General features: G+C 41.9%; 1 protein-coding gene across 6 annotated transcripts in view; it reads left to right on the forward strand.

Moving 5' to 3' along the window:
- The window catches only part of PBX3 (PBX homeobox 3), a 416,653-nt gene that overhangs the window by 363,738 nt on the left and 35,049 nt on the right, over positions 1-17,866 (forward strand). For 3 of the 6 annotated variants that reach the window (XM_085613808.1, XM_085613806.1, XM_085613807.1), the window contains exon 7: positions 2,367-2,479. The exons of the other annotated variants lie outside the window; for them this stretch is intronic. In XM_085613808.1, the coding sequence (XP_085469934.1) occupies positions 2,367-2,479 (113 nt within the window). The remainder of the gene's footprint in view (positions 1-2,366; positions 2,480-17,866) is intronic. 6 annotated transcript variants of the gene reach the window in all.

Raw genomic sequence — 17,866 nt, forward strand, 5'->3', positions numbered from 1 at the left:
CTCTGTTGTTACTTCTTTAATTTAAAACAATAAATAACTAGCATTAAAATCAGCATCCCAACTTCTACTTGATGACATCAACGAAGTAGGACTAGCTACATTAAAAATCAACTTCCACAGCATATGTGTACAGAGTCCGAATTGTGATCTTTATCATAGATTCTATTATATGTGGAAAGAATCATATTACTAATGTTTATAGCATGATGTCAAAGAACAACAGAGCCGAGAAGAGCTTTGTTCTACTAACTGAAAATAACCTATATTCTATCATCAGAATATCCGTAAAAAAGAGTGTTTGATTTGAGGATTTTCCTAGAAAATTACATGAAGTTTTGAGTTAGATTTCTGGTTTCCTTTAGAGATGTATAGAATGCCAGGTTTTTCTCTGCAGGGATCAGACAGTCTTTCAGTGCAGTCGCCTATTGTAGGATAAATAGTATATTCATGAGTAGTCGTACTCTTTTCAAAGGTAATGTAGAATACATGCATAATGGTCTTTGCAACAAGCCCTTCATTGTCAATTTTGAATAATATTGAGTATTGGTAAGTACCACCTCTTGGTATAGTGTAATGCAACCCACTAGATCATCTATTATTCAATTTAGTCATGATAAACATCAATGTATTAACAACAGTCCTTGAGAGTCATAGTGTAAACTGAGGAACTGGTGAAAAATGTGATCAGTAATCTTTTGCCTAGAATAATCTCCGCTACGTTCAAATCATTGCTTTTTCCCTCATTTCCCCCACCATTTCACCATACCAAATGAGTGAGATTTTGCAATCTGCTCTCAAAGAGTGAGTAGAAATTTCACATTTGCTTTTTAGTTAATCTGTTTAATTTAGCTCAGATAGTCTTTTACAATATGTTCCCCCAACCACAGTGGAAATCTAAAAGCCAAGTTCTGATATACCCATGCCTCTTTAGAGGCGTAATCATTCAGTTTTCTCAAGAAGTAGAGCAATGTTCATAGGCAGATGCCCCACATGCCTGTAAGATCCTGTCTGCCCATTGTTGGTGATAGTTAACAGCAAATAATGCAGGTGGGAGTCCGCATCCATCCTAATTATGATTTGCATAGTGGGGCAAAAGCTGCTGTGTAGAGATAATTTCACCAAACATTGGATTGGTTTATGTATTGAGAGGGAAAAAGATTTTCTTTATGTTTTTAAAGAGGAGAAAAAAAGATTAAATTTGAAAGTTAAATATAAAAAATCTGCCTAATTTCCTGCCTCAAAAAGTGCATTTTAATGAAGGTTTTAAAGTGCAGGCTTTGGGCAAAGACAATAAACGTAAATTGTTTTATTCATGACCACCACAAATTGCCAAAAAGTTGTAATTTGTTAACAAATATAACGTTTGACTGGAATAATTAAGTAATATCTGACTTCTTAAATAATCTCATGTCGATGTTTTGGTAGCAAATGAAAAATTCCAAAATTATAATGGCCGCACAGGTTTCACTTTTATTAGCGAAACTATTTTTTAAGGGTAATTCAGTCTTATCACCAGAAGAGCTTTAGTTAGGAAGTACATACTAAACGAAAAGCTGGACCACATTTAACACTTTTGAGGAGTCATCTGTCAAGTATGATCTTTAAGTACCATTAAGTTAGTATTGTTGCATCTTATAAGAAATTTCTCTCTCACTCTCCTATGTTATGTGGACTATCTAAATGAACAAAATAATAAAAATATTAATGAGATCATAAATATAATTTCAATTTACATTCTCATAAGGTGTTATAATCTAGATATGGTGTTATCTATCTATCTATCTATCTATCTATCTATCTATCTATCTATCTATCTATCTATCTATCTATCTATCTATCTATCTATCTATCTATCTATCTATCTATCTATCTATCTATCTATCTATCCATCTATGTGTGTGTTCACACACATATAATGTATATATGTGTATATATAGATATATATATATATATATTTGGAAAGATTGCTAGATAGATAGATAGAGAGATAGATAGATAGATAGATAGATAGAGAGATAGAGAGATAGAGAGATAGAGAGATAGATAGAGAGATAGATAGATATATACATAGATAGATCCTATTAGGCAAGTCAATTCGGTTAGTGTCACATCACTCATGACAGCAGGGCTGCATCCTGAGAGATGGAGTCTTAAAATCAAACTGTATTAGGAACACAGAACAAGTCTGAATTTCTAATCTGTTTGTGGGTGCATGTGGAGCGGGAGTTTCTCAGTCACGATATCTAACTACCTTGCTTATCACCTTTGATCTTTAAGAGATATATTCTCATTTTTCATTCTTCTTTCATTACTTTGCTTTAACAACCTTGGGGTTATATTCAGATCCTCAACTCTTTCCTTTCCAGGTTCTTCTGGTTCTTTTAACCTTCCAAATTCTGGGGATATGTTCATGAACATGCAGAGTCTGAATGGGGATACTTACCAGGGGTCCCAAGTCGGAGCCAATGTGCAATCACAGGTAGGAGAAATGCCCCAAACCAGGGCCTTTCTACTAGGGTAGGGATTGGGCAAAAAGAACACTTTGTTCTGATTCTATTCAGACATTCTGTACTTAAGTGCAGAATTGATGATGTATATTTGATATTTCTAAATGTTATCTATTGTAACTTAGTTTCCATCACAAATAGTATTAACTGTGATTTTTCTATGATTGAGTTTAAACTTTGTGAGTGCATTCGGCTCTGACTTGAGCTCATGGATGGGATTTGGGCACACCTCACTTCAATTTCTCTATGTATGTTTTAATTTATGAGTGTTTTTAGTTTTTTCAATAGTTCCTTTTCTATTTTTCCATTACTTCAACTGTCAAGATATTGCTACTATTTATTTCTGTCTTTTACTCGTCATGGAATGCATTTGCTTAGATGCATCCCTGTTAATCAGTGTTTAGTTTAACTGTGTTTTAATTGCTTTCAGAATACATTTATAAAGTGCAGTTAAATAAATGTTGACATAGCCATTACGTACATTTATGCACAAAGACACATGGATTTTACATAACATTTACATAATTTGTGACTCATCGTCTTTGGTAGAATTTGCAGGCTATTGATACAGGAATGTTGCAACTCATAATGATGTGCTTCCTTTTCTTTGGATCATCTTATTGTTGTATTTCTTTAATGCCACTAGCCTCTCCATTGTTTTATCCTGCCTCTTTTACCATTGTCTGCACATTTGTGTTTACATTTTTATGAGCTCTTGGATAGGTATCCATCATAAACCTGCTTGTGCAAGGTGTTTCTTGTCCCTTTGTGATCTCAAGACCCTTTCTCTGTCATCAGGCAACTGAAATTAAAAATCAGTTGTTTAGTGCCATTTAAAAAGTTGTGTAAAAAAATTGCAGTTAGCCCAATAAACCATTCCTGATAATACATATTACGGCTGTCATTACGAGTGGCCCTTTGATTCTGATGTGGCCAGTATAACACAAGTTACCAGCACCATCATAACTATGTACTTTTAACTTTCACACAGATATTTTGGCTACAGAAAACAGCCACAATCTCAGGGTGAAAGTCATGGGACAATGAGGAATTACTTGGGTAATTGTACCCAGAACTACCGTTTACCCTCTAATTCCTTAGTTCTGGGTGGACTTTCAGGTCAAACTCATAATGGGCCAGATCTTTCCCACCGTAGGAGTTACCAGTACTCCTGGTATATTGAAACTCCAGAGATGGGGAAAATCCGGTTTATTCTTTGGGCCACTTGTAATGAGAACCTCTGTGTAATTAGAAGTTGCAACACATCTCATTCCAAACATTTACAGTCCACTTACTCGGTTGGCTGCATGTCTGTTATACCACGTGTTAGTGATTTTATAATTCTTATCCATATCCGGACACAAGTTGTGCTCTTCTTCTTATGTTATGATGGTGAAGAAGTGATCTGAGCCCTACCACTCTGTGCTTAGTTCAAGTTTTCTAGCGTCTGAAGAGCAAGTAAACTCACTGTACTCTTTGGGATCGTTATATAAGCATCTATGCAAGTTTTCATTAGAAATGGCAATAGTTATAGATTTTGACAGTGAATTCAGATCATTTCACAATTATTCAAGTATAAACTATTTATTTCAATTTGAAATTTCTAAAAATGGTTGAGCAACAGTATATGTGCCCAATTACAGGTCGATAATGGACCTACCCAATAGCCCATGAGACCTGAGCATTGCAAACATAATAGGGGAACAGAGTTTAATTCAGTTGAAACCCCTAAAGAACCACTGTTTCACCAATTCCGATTACAACTTAGGCAGAGAGGTATCCTCAGATAGGACTTCGCGCCACCCAAACATAACTGACCTGGTGTTCGATAAAACCAACTGCAGAATAGTGGGTCCGTTTTTACTAGTCAGAAATGCTGATTAGTAAAATTGAATACGGGTCCAGGCAGGGCCTGCAGGCACAAGTGCCCTTTAAAGGCTACCCTCTTCATACCAGTAGCCTCAACTGCTACAGACGCCCTTCTTGTCCCTGCTCTGCAACTGTCTCCCCTCCATATACCACCTGCTCAAAGCGGGCAGAAAAGGGAGTGGTAAAGTACCTGTTATGCAGCTCAGAATGGGAATCCACATGTGTATTTCACCAGTCAAAATGAGATCTGCCTGTTAGTCCCCATTCTTGGCACTGTAATTTTGGCACCCATGCACCGTGCAACTTGTCGCCAGGCCCTCTGAAAGTAAGTATCATCACTTAGCATGTTTTAAAACTATGAGTTACCCTTCGTGAATGGAGAAATACACTGTTGTTTGCGTATCGTTAGCTTGTGCTTGCCATGCTTGACATGGAAATAACTTCAACATCCAGACCATTGAAGTCTGAGAGGTGACAGATCAGGAAAAAGAAGAGAATCATAGCCTGGTCTAGTACACGACAAGCCTCTGGCAGATGAACCCGATCTATTCCTCTTTAGAAGGATGACAGTCTACGAATGCCACAAGTTCTGGTACTTCATCCTTTTTGTTTACTTTTCTTCTTTTTTATACACCATCAGGGCTAATCATTTGCAAGCTGGATATAGCATGGAAACTTCTTAGCCACTAAAAAAAGCAGGAGCAGGTCCAATTGTAGAAACATGTCTACCTATCAACAGGGATATTGATTTAGATTGAGGTCAACGAGATATCATAAATTGGAAGACAATGCTGTGGATATTCTCCAGTCCCAAGAATCATACCAGTCAAGAATTTCTCTGATGGATGATATTGTAACTTTCCCCGGAGTCACCAGCAGAGTAACTGTGGAGATTAATTTAGATATCTAAACACCACTGCCACAAACATCTGTAATTGTTGATACTCTACTATTAAAGACTCCGGCTAGGCCTCTCTTACCGCTAGTCTTTAATATTTTAAAAACTGCGCAAATGTCCTCTTAGTAAGGGTAATATTTGCTCTTTATAAAGCAACAAATAATATATGAATAATGCACATAGTAATTGTATCCACCACCAGAGCCACAAAGAACGGGTAAGGCTCAGATTATCAGACCAAGACTCACAGTACATGAGTGAAATTCCAATCCGTTATTTTTATGTGGTTGCAATTGTGCTACCACTCTTGGGTCCAGTACCTCAAAGTGCCACATCCTACTCACTATCTTGATTTCTACTATATGGACAATGTAGCTTTTAAATCTAATTCCCCACTACTTTGACTCTACTACATTGACCCTACATCTACATCAACACCACAGGATTATGTGACAAGGTTGGCAAAATAATGTGCAGAGTTGACTAAATTGTATAACAAGAAAAGACAAGTTATATGACACAATGCAGCACATTCTGTGACAGTATTACTGCATTACTTTGTTCTTGTTACATGCTAACACTGTCTGGTCAACCTTATTAGTAACAATTTACATTCAAACACTGCAAAGGGCCTTCCCCTGTACAGCAACATGTCACTGTGTTTTTAGGTAATGTTTGATTTGTTTGAGCTACAAACAACTTTTTTTTCTTAAAATCTGCAAATTATGCATCAGATAATGGATTGTGTGGGAAAAGCGGAAAATCTGTATATATGCAAAAAACACCACAGCTCCAAAATCGCATACATTTAATGGTTCTGATCTACATCGACCGTGTTAAAGTAAAATTAGTTTTAAACAATTATTGTATTTGATTCTCCTAATCATAATCGTAACTGAAGACCTACATCAACTCAAACTGAATTTAATTTAATTACTAACCTTTTAATTTAACTTTATTTAAATTAAATAGTTTATTATAACATCTACATTAAAGAAATAGGTTTATTAAATTGTTAACTTTAAGGTAACACAAGCATTTGCCCTTATCTTAAGTAATTTAAATAAAATAAAATGATTAGTTACAAACCTTATAAACATATTGTGAACTCTAACCCTTATTTAATGTAAATTAAGTTGCATTCAATTAAAAAATAAACCATAATTTTGTGTCAAATTCCCTCAATGCTAGTCCTAAAATTATCTTAAATTAAATCCAAATACATGCAAAGTTAATTTAAGAGTAATGCCACATTACCCTTTGAATAATTTGTATTGAATTAAATTAGATATGTAACCTTAACTTTCCATACTAGCAAACCAAACTCTTATAAACTATATCAAAATAAAACTTTATCCTAAATCTAAGTATAATTCCAACCCTAGCAAATTAAATATTTAACCATATCCTTTTTCACCTTTCTACATAAATGTAATTATGTTGAAAATATTTGCTATTGAACTTACCTAATTTAATCTACTGGCTCTTGTGTAGCATTACCTCATTGTAGTGAATTCACAGTTGCGATGATGCACCTCTTTGATTCTCCGAGACAAGAAAAGGGTGAGATAATGCTCTTGTGGGGAAATCAGATTTTTTTGGATAGTGTGGATATCCCTCTGTGAAGCAGGTACCACAGCCCTAATTGGTTGCTATAACAATATTGTATGGGACTCAGTGCCTTAGAACCCCAGTAGGAAAGTGAAAGAATGTTTGATATGAATATAATGACCTCAGCTAAGTCCAGCAGTGCTACACATATATAAGCTGGTTTATTAGCCATTGGCTATTACTTCTGGGTCATTCTGTGATTCTCCTCTTAGTTATGTATCACTTTTGTTGTGATGAATGTCCAGCTAAAGAGAAAAAGTATTTTTTCTATGGGTTCTCATGCAGATGAAGAGCTCCAAATAATTGGGGATGGAAGTTGAAACTTTGTAACTGTTGGATTTGACAAGACAAGAGACTCCTGTTGGATCTGTCGGCAGCCTTTGACACCATGAACATTACATTCTAATCAGAAGGCTCCAAGAGGTGGGAATCAAGAACTCCGTCAAAAGCTGCTCAAATCCTTTCTGAACAACAGATACCAATTTGTTCAGATCGGGGACTCCTGCTCAGAGCAGTTCACGCTGCCTTGTGGGGTGCTGCAGGGCTCCTCCTTAAACCCTACCCTGTTCATCCTTTATGTGACCCCTTTAGCTAAGGTCAGCAGACAATTTGGCTTTACACTTATATCTTACGCAGATGACACCCAAATTGTTGTGTCCATCTCTAGCAAGCCAGAGGAAACAGCTGAGCGTTTAACCAATGCATGTCCCACATAAATCAATGGATGGGGACAAACTGTCTAAAGCTTAATGGAACCAAAACTGAGGTCCTCCTACTGGGTCCTGACACATCCTTCTGGTCTCAGAACTGTTGGCCTTCCAGTATGGGTGCTCACCCTACCCCAGTACATAAAGTGACCTGGGTGTCATTTTTGATGACAGACTGACCTTCCAACACTAGGTCAACAAAATCGTCTCTTTAGTGTTTCTCACATTAAAATCAATCCGCAAAGTGCGCTCCTTCATTCCCTCTGAAGCTTTAAAAACACTAGTGATGGTCCTAGCTATGGCTAAACTGGACTATGGAAATGCATTAGACCTTGGCCTTCAGAAACAGCATATGCTTAAACTTTAGCGAGCACAAAACGCTGCCGCCAGAATGCTGCTAGACATTCCCAAATTCCAGTCCATCTCAGAAGGTTTGAAAAAACTCCATTGGCTTCCTATGAAGAAAAGAATAGATTTCAAAGCCTTATGTCTAGCATACAAAGTTGTTCACAGAAATGGACCAGCATTCTTGAAGCAACACTTCACATGGTACCTTCCATCAAAGCACTTACGCTCAGCACAGAACAAACTCCTCCAGACACCAAAATTCAAGAAAGTGAGCTGGGGAGGAAGGAGCTTTGTCTTGGGTACTGTGAGGTTGTGGAACCTGCTTCCGTTACATATCAAAAGCTACCTAACACTGCTCGGTTTCAGAAAACTACTAAAGACATGGGTCTTTTCAAACTAAAATATACCATCTCCGGCAATCTCCTCCGCAAAGCGCCTAGACGCACCTGGGCAATCGTGCGCTATATAAATTCCAGAATCAAATCAAATCAAATCGAAAGTCCTAATCAATCTGTTTTGGAGAGGTGTTTTCAATCACTTGATTCAAACACTCTTCTGGCACAGGCAACAACCCCACCACTTGAAAAGCAATTACAAAAAAATACACCTTTTGTGGAGTAAATCATCAACCTTTGGCCAAGCTAGCGAAACCCCTAGTAACTACGAGGCAAAGGCTCCCTTACTCTGCATTCAGTGCACAGCCTTTCAGAAGGTGTAAACATAAAAAAGAGCTTTCCGCAATGCAGAGTATACCAAAAGACATGTTAGTGCTATCTATTGTACAGAACAGTTGCAAACTCAGGTTTCTGAGTACTCTTTGCAACATCACACTCCAGGTAACAATACATTTTCTCCTGCACCTCTAGATGCAGCGGAGTCATCTTCTGGGCAAGGAAGATGCAGCCAAGAAAGTTCAAGAACACCAGGAAGGCATTTACTTATTTTATTTATGCTTGATGTGGAAATGCCAAAAGCAGGAATTCAAACACACAGTGAACCTCAGAAGCACAAAAAATGTATTTACGTGGCAAAAGCTGAGCATGTTAGTGCCACACCAAATTTACCCCCAAATTACTGTAGTATTTTAAATGTGTGCCCTGTATTTACAGGACACATATATCTACATTTTAATTGTCAGAAGTGCGTAAAAGGTCTGCTATTGCAAATATGCAACCTATATTAACAGTGCAAAAAATTGCCCATCAGTTTGAAGATCCGCCACACGCACCCTTTCCCAACACACATTAGTGGTGTTAGCTTTTCTGTGATGTCAAAGAATACTCACCTGCCTATAGATTTATCATTATTTGATTAAAGCTTATTCTACTAGTTGGGTTTTGCAAGGTTTTCAAAGAACTTCAAAGGTCTTTCACAATCTGGCCTCCAGATAAACTATAAGCAGACCAGTATCATTCCAGACATCTTGGATTCCCCACAAATGTCATCAACTTCAGGCAATCTCCCATTCAGTGGTCAAACAGATTCCCCTTCTTCTGGTCTTCATGGCATTTTAATATTTATAGTCTCATATTCCACACACCAGAAGAGACTTCTTGAGGAGCGTCTAATGGAACAGGAGCATCGGAGAACTTGGAAATGGGCAGACAAGCTAACTCTGTCTCCTGTAGATTGAACATTGTGTCCTTGTTGGTGACAGAAGAGGAACGATTTAGGAGAAGTACTATTCAGTGGTTTCTTTCTCAAAAGTCACTCATGATGGGCAACTGAGTTCAGGGCTAGGTTGTCTTTCGAACAAAATAAACAGCCCCAGGTGGCGTGAAGCATAACTGTACCAGATAAATGTACTGAAGCCAAGACCAGTCTACCTACTGCTGAAACCCTTCTTTTCCTCCATTCCTTAGTCCCCTTTTATTTCCTTTTATTTCCTTTATTTCCTTTTATTCCTTTTATTCCCTCTTTCCCACACGTTTTCCCCGCCCCTGCTGCCCCCGCGGCCCCTCCCCCCAGCACGACCAGTGCCACCGGCCCAATCCAGCTCCCCTCCCTGCTCCCAGCTGCCCAGCCCTCCCTGACCCCTTCTTAATGGCGACCACTGTTCGGCCGCACTGCTGGCACGCCAAAGGCAAGCCCTTCTGCGCCTGACCGCGACCAGCGCCAGGAACCCTGGACCTCCACGACGCCAGCGCTACAACCCAGCGACACTCCACGCACTCAACCCAGGGCGCAACAACAACTGCAAGCTAGCATCACCAGCCGACACCCACGGGCTTTTAAGCTGTCACCGCTGCCGGCTCATCTACAGCACCGCCTGGAACACAGACCCAGCACAACGCGACTGCAAGAACACGCCCGAACCGAAGACCCTACAATGCATCCTCCTCAACGTCAGATCACTCCACAAACACGCCACTGAAATCTGGGACCTCCTCGACAGCGCCACCCCGGACGTAGCATTCTTCACCAAAACCTGGACCAACACCACCCTGGAACCGGACATCTCCAACGCCATTCCCCAAGGATACAAGATCTCCAGGAAGGACCGCTCCACTCACCTGGGAGGAGGAATCGTCATCGTCCACAAATCCACCCTCCACCTGAGCACACTCCCCGACGAAACCACAGACCTGATGGAACACCTTCACTTCAAGATACTGGCCAGCCTTGCCTCCACCCTCTGAGGAACCCTCATCTACCGACCCCCTGGACCCCACAGACCATTCGCCAACTCCATCACGGACATCATCTCCCCGCATGCCATCGCATTCACCAACTACACCCTGCTGGGAGACCTCAACTTCCACCTTCGACAACCAACTGGACCCCAACACCACATCCCTCCTGGACAACCTCCACAACATTGGACTCCGCCAGATCGTGACCAAACCCACGCACTCAGCAGGACACACCCTCAACCCCCTCTTCACAACAGGGAACTTCATCACTTTCAGCCACACCACCAAACTCCCATGGACGGACCACCGATGCGTCCACTTCAGCTTCAGAAGACCCACCATCCACAGACACCAGCACCTGCTCCCACGAAGAAACTGGACCAAAATCACCGATGACCAGCTCACCTCCTCACTCAGCAACTCCACCTCAATCATCGCGGATGACAACAACGCCAACACCGCAGCCCAAACTCTGCACAGATGGATCTCCGACAGCGCCAACACCATAGCCCCCCTCAAGAAAAAAACAACACTCACGCTAAGAAAGACAGATGGTTTACCACCGAACTTCGAGAGTCCAGACGTACAGGCCGCCGCCTCGAAAATGCCTGGAGGAACTCCAAATCCACAGAGGTCCACAACGACTTCAGAGCCGCCACCAACGCCCACCACCAACTCATCAGAAAAACAAGAAAAAAAAGACAGAATCTCCAGCCACGCGCACAACAGCAAAGAACTCTTCAGCATCATCAAGGAGTTTGCCCAACACACCAGCGAGTCCACCGACATCCCTCCCTCACAAGACCTCTACAACAAACTCAGCACCTTCTTCCACCTCAAAATCAAGAACATTTACGACAACTTCGACGAAGACAACCAACACACTGAACCCCCATCAGCCACCCCCGGTCCCCTGCAGCCAACGATTGACAACTGGACAGCCCTCAGCACCTAAGACACACTGAAGACAATGAAGTCAATCCACTCCGGGGCCCCCAAGGACCCCTGCCCCCACCACATCTTCAACAGAGCCACCGACACCATCGCACCCATGCTCCTCCATACCATCAACCGCTCCCTAACGAATCCCTCGTTCTCCGACGACTGGAAACACGCCGAGATCAACCCCCTTCTGAAGAAGCCCTTGGCGGATCCCACCAACCTCAAGAACTACAGACCCATCTCCCTACTCCCGTTGCCATCGAAAGTCATTGAGAAAGCCATCAACAGCCAACTCGCCACCTTTATTGAAGAGCACAACATCCTTGACTCCTCCCAATCCGGCTTCAGAAAAAAACACAGCATGGAAATCGCCCTCCTCTCCGCAACTGACAACAACCGTTCCCTACTGGACAAAGGAGAAACAGTAGCCCTCATCCTCCTCGACCTCTCAGCGGCATTCAACACAGTCTCTCATCACACCCTAATACACACACTCCAAGACGCAGGGATCCAGGACAAGGCCCTCGACTGGATCCACTCCTTCTTCTCTGGCAGAACGCAGCGGGTCAGACTTTCCCCTTTCCTCTCGGACGCTACACCCACCACCTGCAGGAGTTCCCCAGGGGTCATCATGCAGCCCAATGCTTTTCAATGTCTACATGGCTCCGCTCGCCCCCATCGTCAGAACCTACAGACTCAACATTGTGTCATACGTAGAAGACACCCAACTCATCCGCTCCCTATCCAACAAACCCAACACCGCCAGAAGTTTCAAGAAGGCATGGATGCCGTCACCAAATGGATGAAAAGCAGCTGCCTACAACTCAACACCGACAAAACGGAAGTACTCATCATGGCCCCAAACCCCGACGCCGGGAACAACACCTGGTGGCCCCCGTCCTTGGAAGCCCACCCACCCCCACGGACCACGCATGCATCCTTGGAATCATCCTGGACTCCGAGCACAAAATGGACTGCCAGATCAACTCCGTCGCATCCTCCTATTTCCACACCCTCCGCCTCCTACGTAAAACCTTCAAGTGGATCCCCCTCGAGCACAGAAAGACCGTCACTCACACCCTCGTCACCCGCAGACTTGACTACGCACTCTATGCCGGAATAAACAAAAACCTCACCGCAAGCTACAAAACATCCAGACGCCGCTGCAAGACTGATCATCAACCTGCCAAGACACTGCCACATCTCCCAGCACCTGCGCACACTCCACTGGCTCCCCATCGAGATGAGAATCACCTTCAAGATTCGCACCCACGCACACAAGGCCTTCCACGACACCAGACCAGCATACCTGAAAAGCCGACTCAAATTTCACGCACACCAAAGGACCCTACAATCAGCCCAGCTCGCCGTAGTCCCCCGCACCAAAAAGACCAGATCTGGAGGATGCTCCTTCTCCTTCTTCGCTGCCAGAGCCTGGAACGCCCTTCCCCTCCACCTCAGACAGACACCATCGCTCCCCATCTTCGCATGAAACCTCAAAACCTAGCTCTTTGGCAGACCCCCTCCTTGATGGACTGGAACCTGCCCCCCAGCGCCTTCAGACCCTCACGGATGAGTAGACGCGATTAACAAACCCCTGATTTGATTGATCCTTCAAGCTTCATCCTGATCCACTTAGAAAACATGAGAGCCATGTATTATTCAAACAAGGGGGAAGCACAGGATGCTGAATTGAATGGAGGAAGGCTCAGAAGATTTGGCACAGGCTTCTGGATCGAATTATTCAGATCTTGTAATTCACCTACTCAGCGATAAATACACAGAGACAGAATAGCTAAGAAGATATATACTGCAAAAGTATACATCTTTTTTGTTTGGGAAAGTCAAACTATGTTAACAACAAAAAGCCACGGGTCTCTGACTAAATGAGTATACAAAGACAAGTAAACAGCGCAAACCAACAAGCTAGAACAGGAGAAAAAAATCCTCATTAAGAGGACGGAATCCCATCACCCACCGAGATGGCATGCTTCATCATTTGGGATCTCCTCTTGGCTGCAACCTAGTGCAGCCAAGGAGCTACAACTCCTTGCGAGGGTAAAGGAGGAGCTCATGGATGTTTTAATGTTATCCTAGGGCGAGATATCCTAAATTCGATGGAACATGAAGCAATGAAGTGGAAATACGTGATGCAGTGTATATAATGTGAGAAATCTAAAATTGGCTACCAGGAGACAAACAAATTTGTTAAATATCTCGTGGTGTCAAGGGTTAAAAAGCAGTATACGCGCAATCCAAATAGATGTGTGATAGCATGGGTGAAGTATTGCTGAAGGGGTCTACATGTTTCAGCCACTGGTGATCATAAATTGATCATTGCTTTCTTCAGGACCAAAAGGTTTACTACTGCAAATTTTTGTGAGTCCTAATGTCACACAATAACAAGAAAAAAGAATTATGAAGAACAATACAACCTACGTATACCTGTGTAGTGCATGTAGTAAGAACTACAGGGATATGTGGAGAACACCTGTTGGAAGAGAAGAAGTAAACTCAAATTTGCAAATATATAACTTATCTGTGTATACAAAAGAACATTTATCAGTCAATGAACAATGTATAACAGTGCATATCTCAGAAAATCTGGATTAGATCCATCGTGTCTGAACACCATACCCGTATTAAATCGGGGGATCGCCAACTGCTCCTGGTAACCACTAAGGTCGTGAGGCAACGCTCTATGGACAGAGAAAGGGGAAAATAATACCAAGGAATGGAAAGTCGTGTTTAAAAAGGTGGACCGAAATGGTGCCACAGTGAGAATTTGTTTGCCCACATGGTGATTCTACAGAAAGTATGGCAGAGAAGGCAGATCCGACCACATCTTACTAAGGCCGGCATATAAAGCAAACAGATGTTAAACGTGTGATGTGTAAAATGTCTGGGGTAAGCTCTACATATCATCCACATCGATCGCAATGATGAGAGTATTATAACTACTCGTAACACAAAGACGCTAAAAAAGCCACTGGGCTACTTGTCAATGTTATCTACCCGATAGCTAACACAGTCTGCTGCGGCTGCACAAGGATTTCATTATTTGCGCGCTGAGAGAGGGAGTGAGTGTATAAAGAGATGGTGCACGCAATTGCAAAATACATTCGCACCTTCAATCTCGTGATAACGGGGCGAAAATGCCTCCCACCGCCCTCTGATTGAGCGCATTGGAAAAAAGACAGAGAGGTGTTTGCTGCCTCAACGTGAACCCTTTAAAAACAATTCTGTCACAACACACCACAACACTTACCTCTCCGTCACTACCTCGGGCTCGTACCTGGATGTTGCGAGCGGTAGCGGATGGAAGTTAGCGTGGTGTTTAAATGGGAAAAACGTCTTAACCTGTCACCAATTACCGGCGTCTCACGTCTCTAAACATCATGCGGCGTGAAGTGATAGCCGCGCAACGTTACGTATCCCATAAACTCTGTTTCAAACTACCAAAAGGATGGAGAGAGCTGGGTATTGTAGTTTATAATGTTAACCCCGTGAATTTATCATAAGCATGTATGGAAAGTGAGGTAATATTACATTTGTCGTAATACTGAATGATGTATTACAAAAGCATTGTTTCCCCCAAACATTTTTGGAAGGAAGTATATTTTATATTTGCACAGTGGCTTGCTGTCAAAGAAGCAAAACTCTCGTGTATGTAACCCAACAAAGTGAATATTCTGGATGGTAATGGTCACACAGTATGATGTAAATACAGAAATGTAGGGCCCTGACTTAGAGGGCATCAATGACGACATCCCGTGGACCTCAGTCTAATGGCGGGTACCTTCATTTTTCTGCTTGCAGTACCAATCTTTGGGCCGTATTTATACATATCTGGGCGTCTATTACATCAATTGTAAAGGCAGTGTGTTCACTGTTTAAATATACAGTTTCACCCGGCCTTGACGGACACATACACCAGTTTTTACGCATCTGAATGATGTTGCCTGCATCCATTTAGTTACTTTTATGCAGTATGTAGGGCCCTACATTTCTGTATTTACATCATACTGTGTGACCATTACCATCCAGAATATTCACTTTGTTGGGTTACATTCCAGAGACTTTTGCTTCTTTGACAGCAAGCCACTGCGCAAATATAAAATATACTTCCTTCCAAAACATTTTGGGGGAAACAATGCTTTTGTAATACATCATTCAGTATTACGATAAATGTAATATTTCCTCACTTTCCATACATGCTTGTGATAAATTCACGGGGTTAACATTATAAACTACAATACCCAGATCTCTCCTTCCTTTTGGCAGTTTGAAACCGAGTTTATGGGATACGTAACGTCACACGACTATCACATCACGCCGCATAACGTTTAGAGACCTGCGACGCCGGTAATTGGTGACAGGTGAAGACTTTTTTCCCATTTAAATACCACGCTAACTTCCGTCCGCTACCGCTCGCAACATCCAGGTACGAGCCCGGGGTAGTGACGGAGAGGTAAGTGTTGTGGTGTGTTGTGACAGAATTGTTTTTAAAGGGTTCACGTTGAGGCAGCAAACACCTCTCTGTCTCTTTTCCATTGCGCTCAATCAGACGGCGGTGGGAGGCATTTTCGCCCCGTTATCACGAGATTGAAGGTGCGAATATATTTTGCAATTGCGTGCACCATTTCTTTATACACTCACTCCCTCTCTCAGCGCGCAAATAATGAAATCCTAGTGCAGTCGCAGCAGACTGTGTTACCAATCGGATAGATAACATTGACAAGTAGCCTGGTGGCTTTTTTAGCGTCTTTGTGTTACGAGTAGTTATAATACTCTCATCATTGCGATCGATGTGGGTGATATGTAGAGCTTACCCCAGACATTTTACACATCACACGTTTAACATTGCTTTATATGCCGGCCTTAGTAAGATGTGGTCGGATCTGCCTTCTCTGCCATACTTTCTGTAGAATCACCATGTGGGCAAACAAATTCTTACGGTGGCACCATTTCGGTCCACCTTTTTAAACACGACTTTCCATTCCCTGGTATTATTTTTCCCTTTCTCTGTACATAGAGCGTTGCCTCACGCCCTGAGTTGTTACCAGGAGCCGTTGGTGGTCCCCCGATTTAATACGGGTAAGGTCTTCGGACACTATGGATCTTATCCAGATTTTCTGAGATATGCAACATTGTTCATTGACTGATAAATGTTCTTTTGTATAAACAGATGAGTTATATATTTGCAAATTTGAGTTTACTTTTTCTCTTCCAACAGGTGTTCTCCACGTATCCCTGTAGTTCTTACTACATGCACTACACAGGTATACGTAGGTTGTATTGTTCTTAATAATTCCTTTTTCTTGTTATTGTGTGACATTAGCACTCACGTAAATTTGCAGTACTAAACCTTTTGGTCCCGAAGAAAGCCATGATCAATTTATAATCACCAGTGACTGAAACATGTAGACCCCTTCGGCAATACTTCACCCACGTGATCACACATCTGTTCGGATCGCGAGTATACTACTTTTTAACCCTTGACACCACGAGATATTTAATACATTTGTTTGTCTCCTGGTAGCCAATTTTAGATTTCTCACATCATATACACTGCATCACATATTTCCACTTCATTGCTTCATGTTCCATCGAATTTAGGAGATCTCACCCTAGGATAACATTAAAACATCCGTGAGCTCCTCCTTTACCCTCATTGTAGCTCCTTGGCTGTACCAGGTTGCAGCTAAGAGGAGATCCCAAATGATAAAGCATGCCACCTCGGTGGGTGATGGGATTCCGACCTGTTAATGAGGACTTTTTTCTCCTATTCTAGCTTGTTGGTTTGCGCTGTGTACTTCTCTGTGTATACTCATTTAGTCAGAGACCCGCCGCTTTTTGTTGTTAATATATATGGTAGGGGACTTATCCGTGCAGGTCTATAAAATTCCCTCAGACCCTTTTGCTTATCTGGTGATTTGTTGTTAAAGTCAAACTGTGACCTAGTTTCCCCTGCAAAATGCAGAGAACTTGTGTCAAACGTATGATAGCCTTAACTCCTTTGGGAATGCCTTTTTGATGGACTAATCAGAAGCGTATCTCTGCATAATTTTCTGATAGTTCTCTCCTCTCCAAAGTAATTATAATACTGAAGCAGCACAGAATGAGGGTGGTTCTCATTGCCCCGGCTGGCTGCACTAATGGTAGTGTTCAGGTTTCAGATGTCTGAAGTCATTTAGGAGGATTGTGTGCAGTCACATCTTATTTTCTGGATAGCACTATAGACTGCAACTCAGTCTACCATTGTCTAATACATGAGTGTTTCCAATACACAGGTCTCTCGAACTGTATGAACATTTTAAAAAAGAGAACACTTTCTTACATGAGTTCTCG

The sequence above is a fragment of the Triturus cristatus genome, chromosome 1_2 (assembly GCF_964204655.1).
Source record: "Triturus cristatus chromosome 1_2, aTriCri1.1, whole genome shotgun sequence".
Taxonomy (NCBI): domain Eukaryota; kingdom Metazoa; phylum Chordata; class Amphibia; order Caudata; family Salamandridae; genus Triturus; species Triturus cristatus.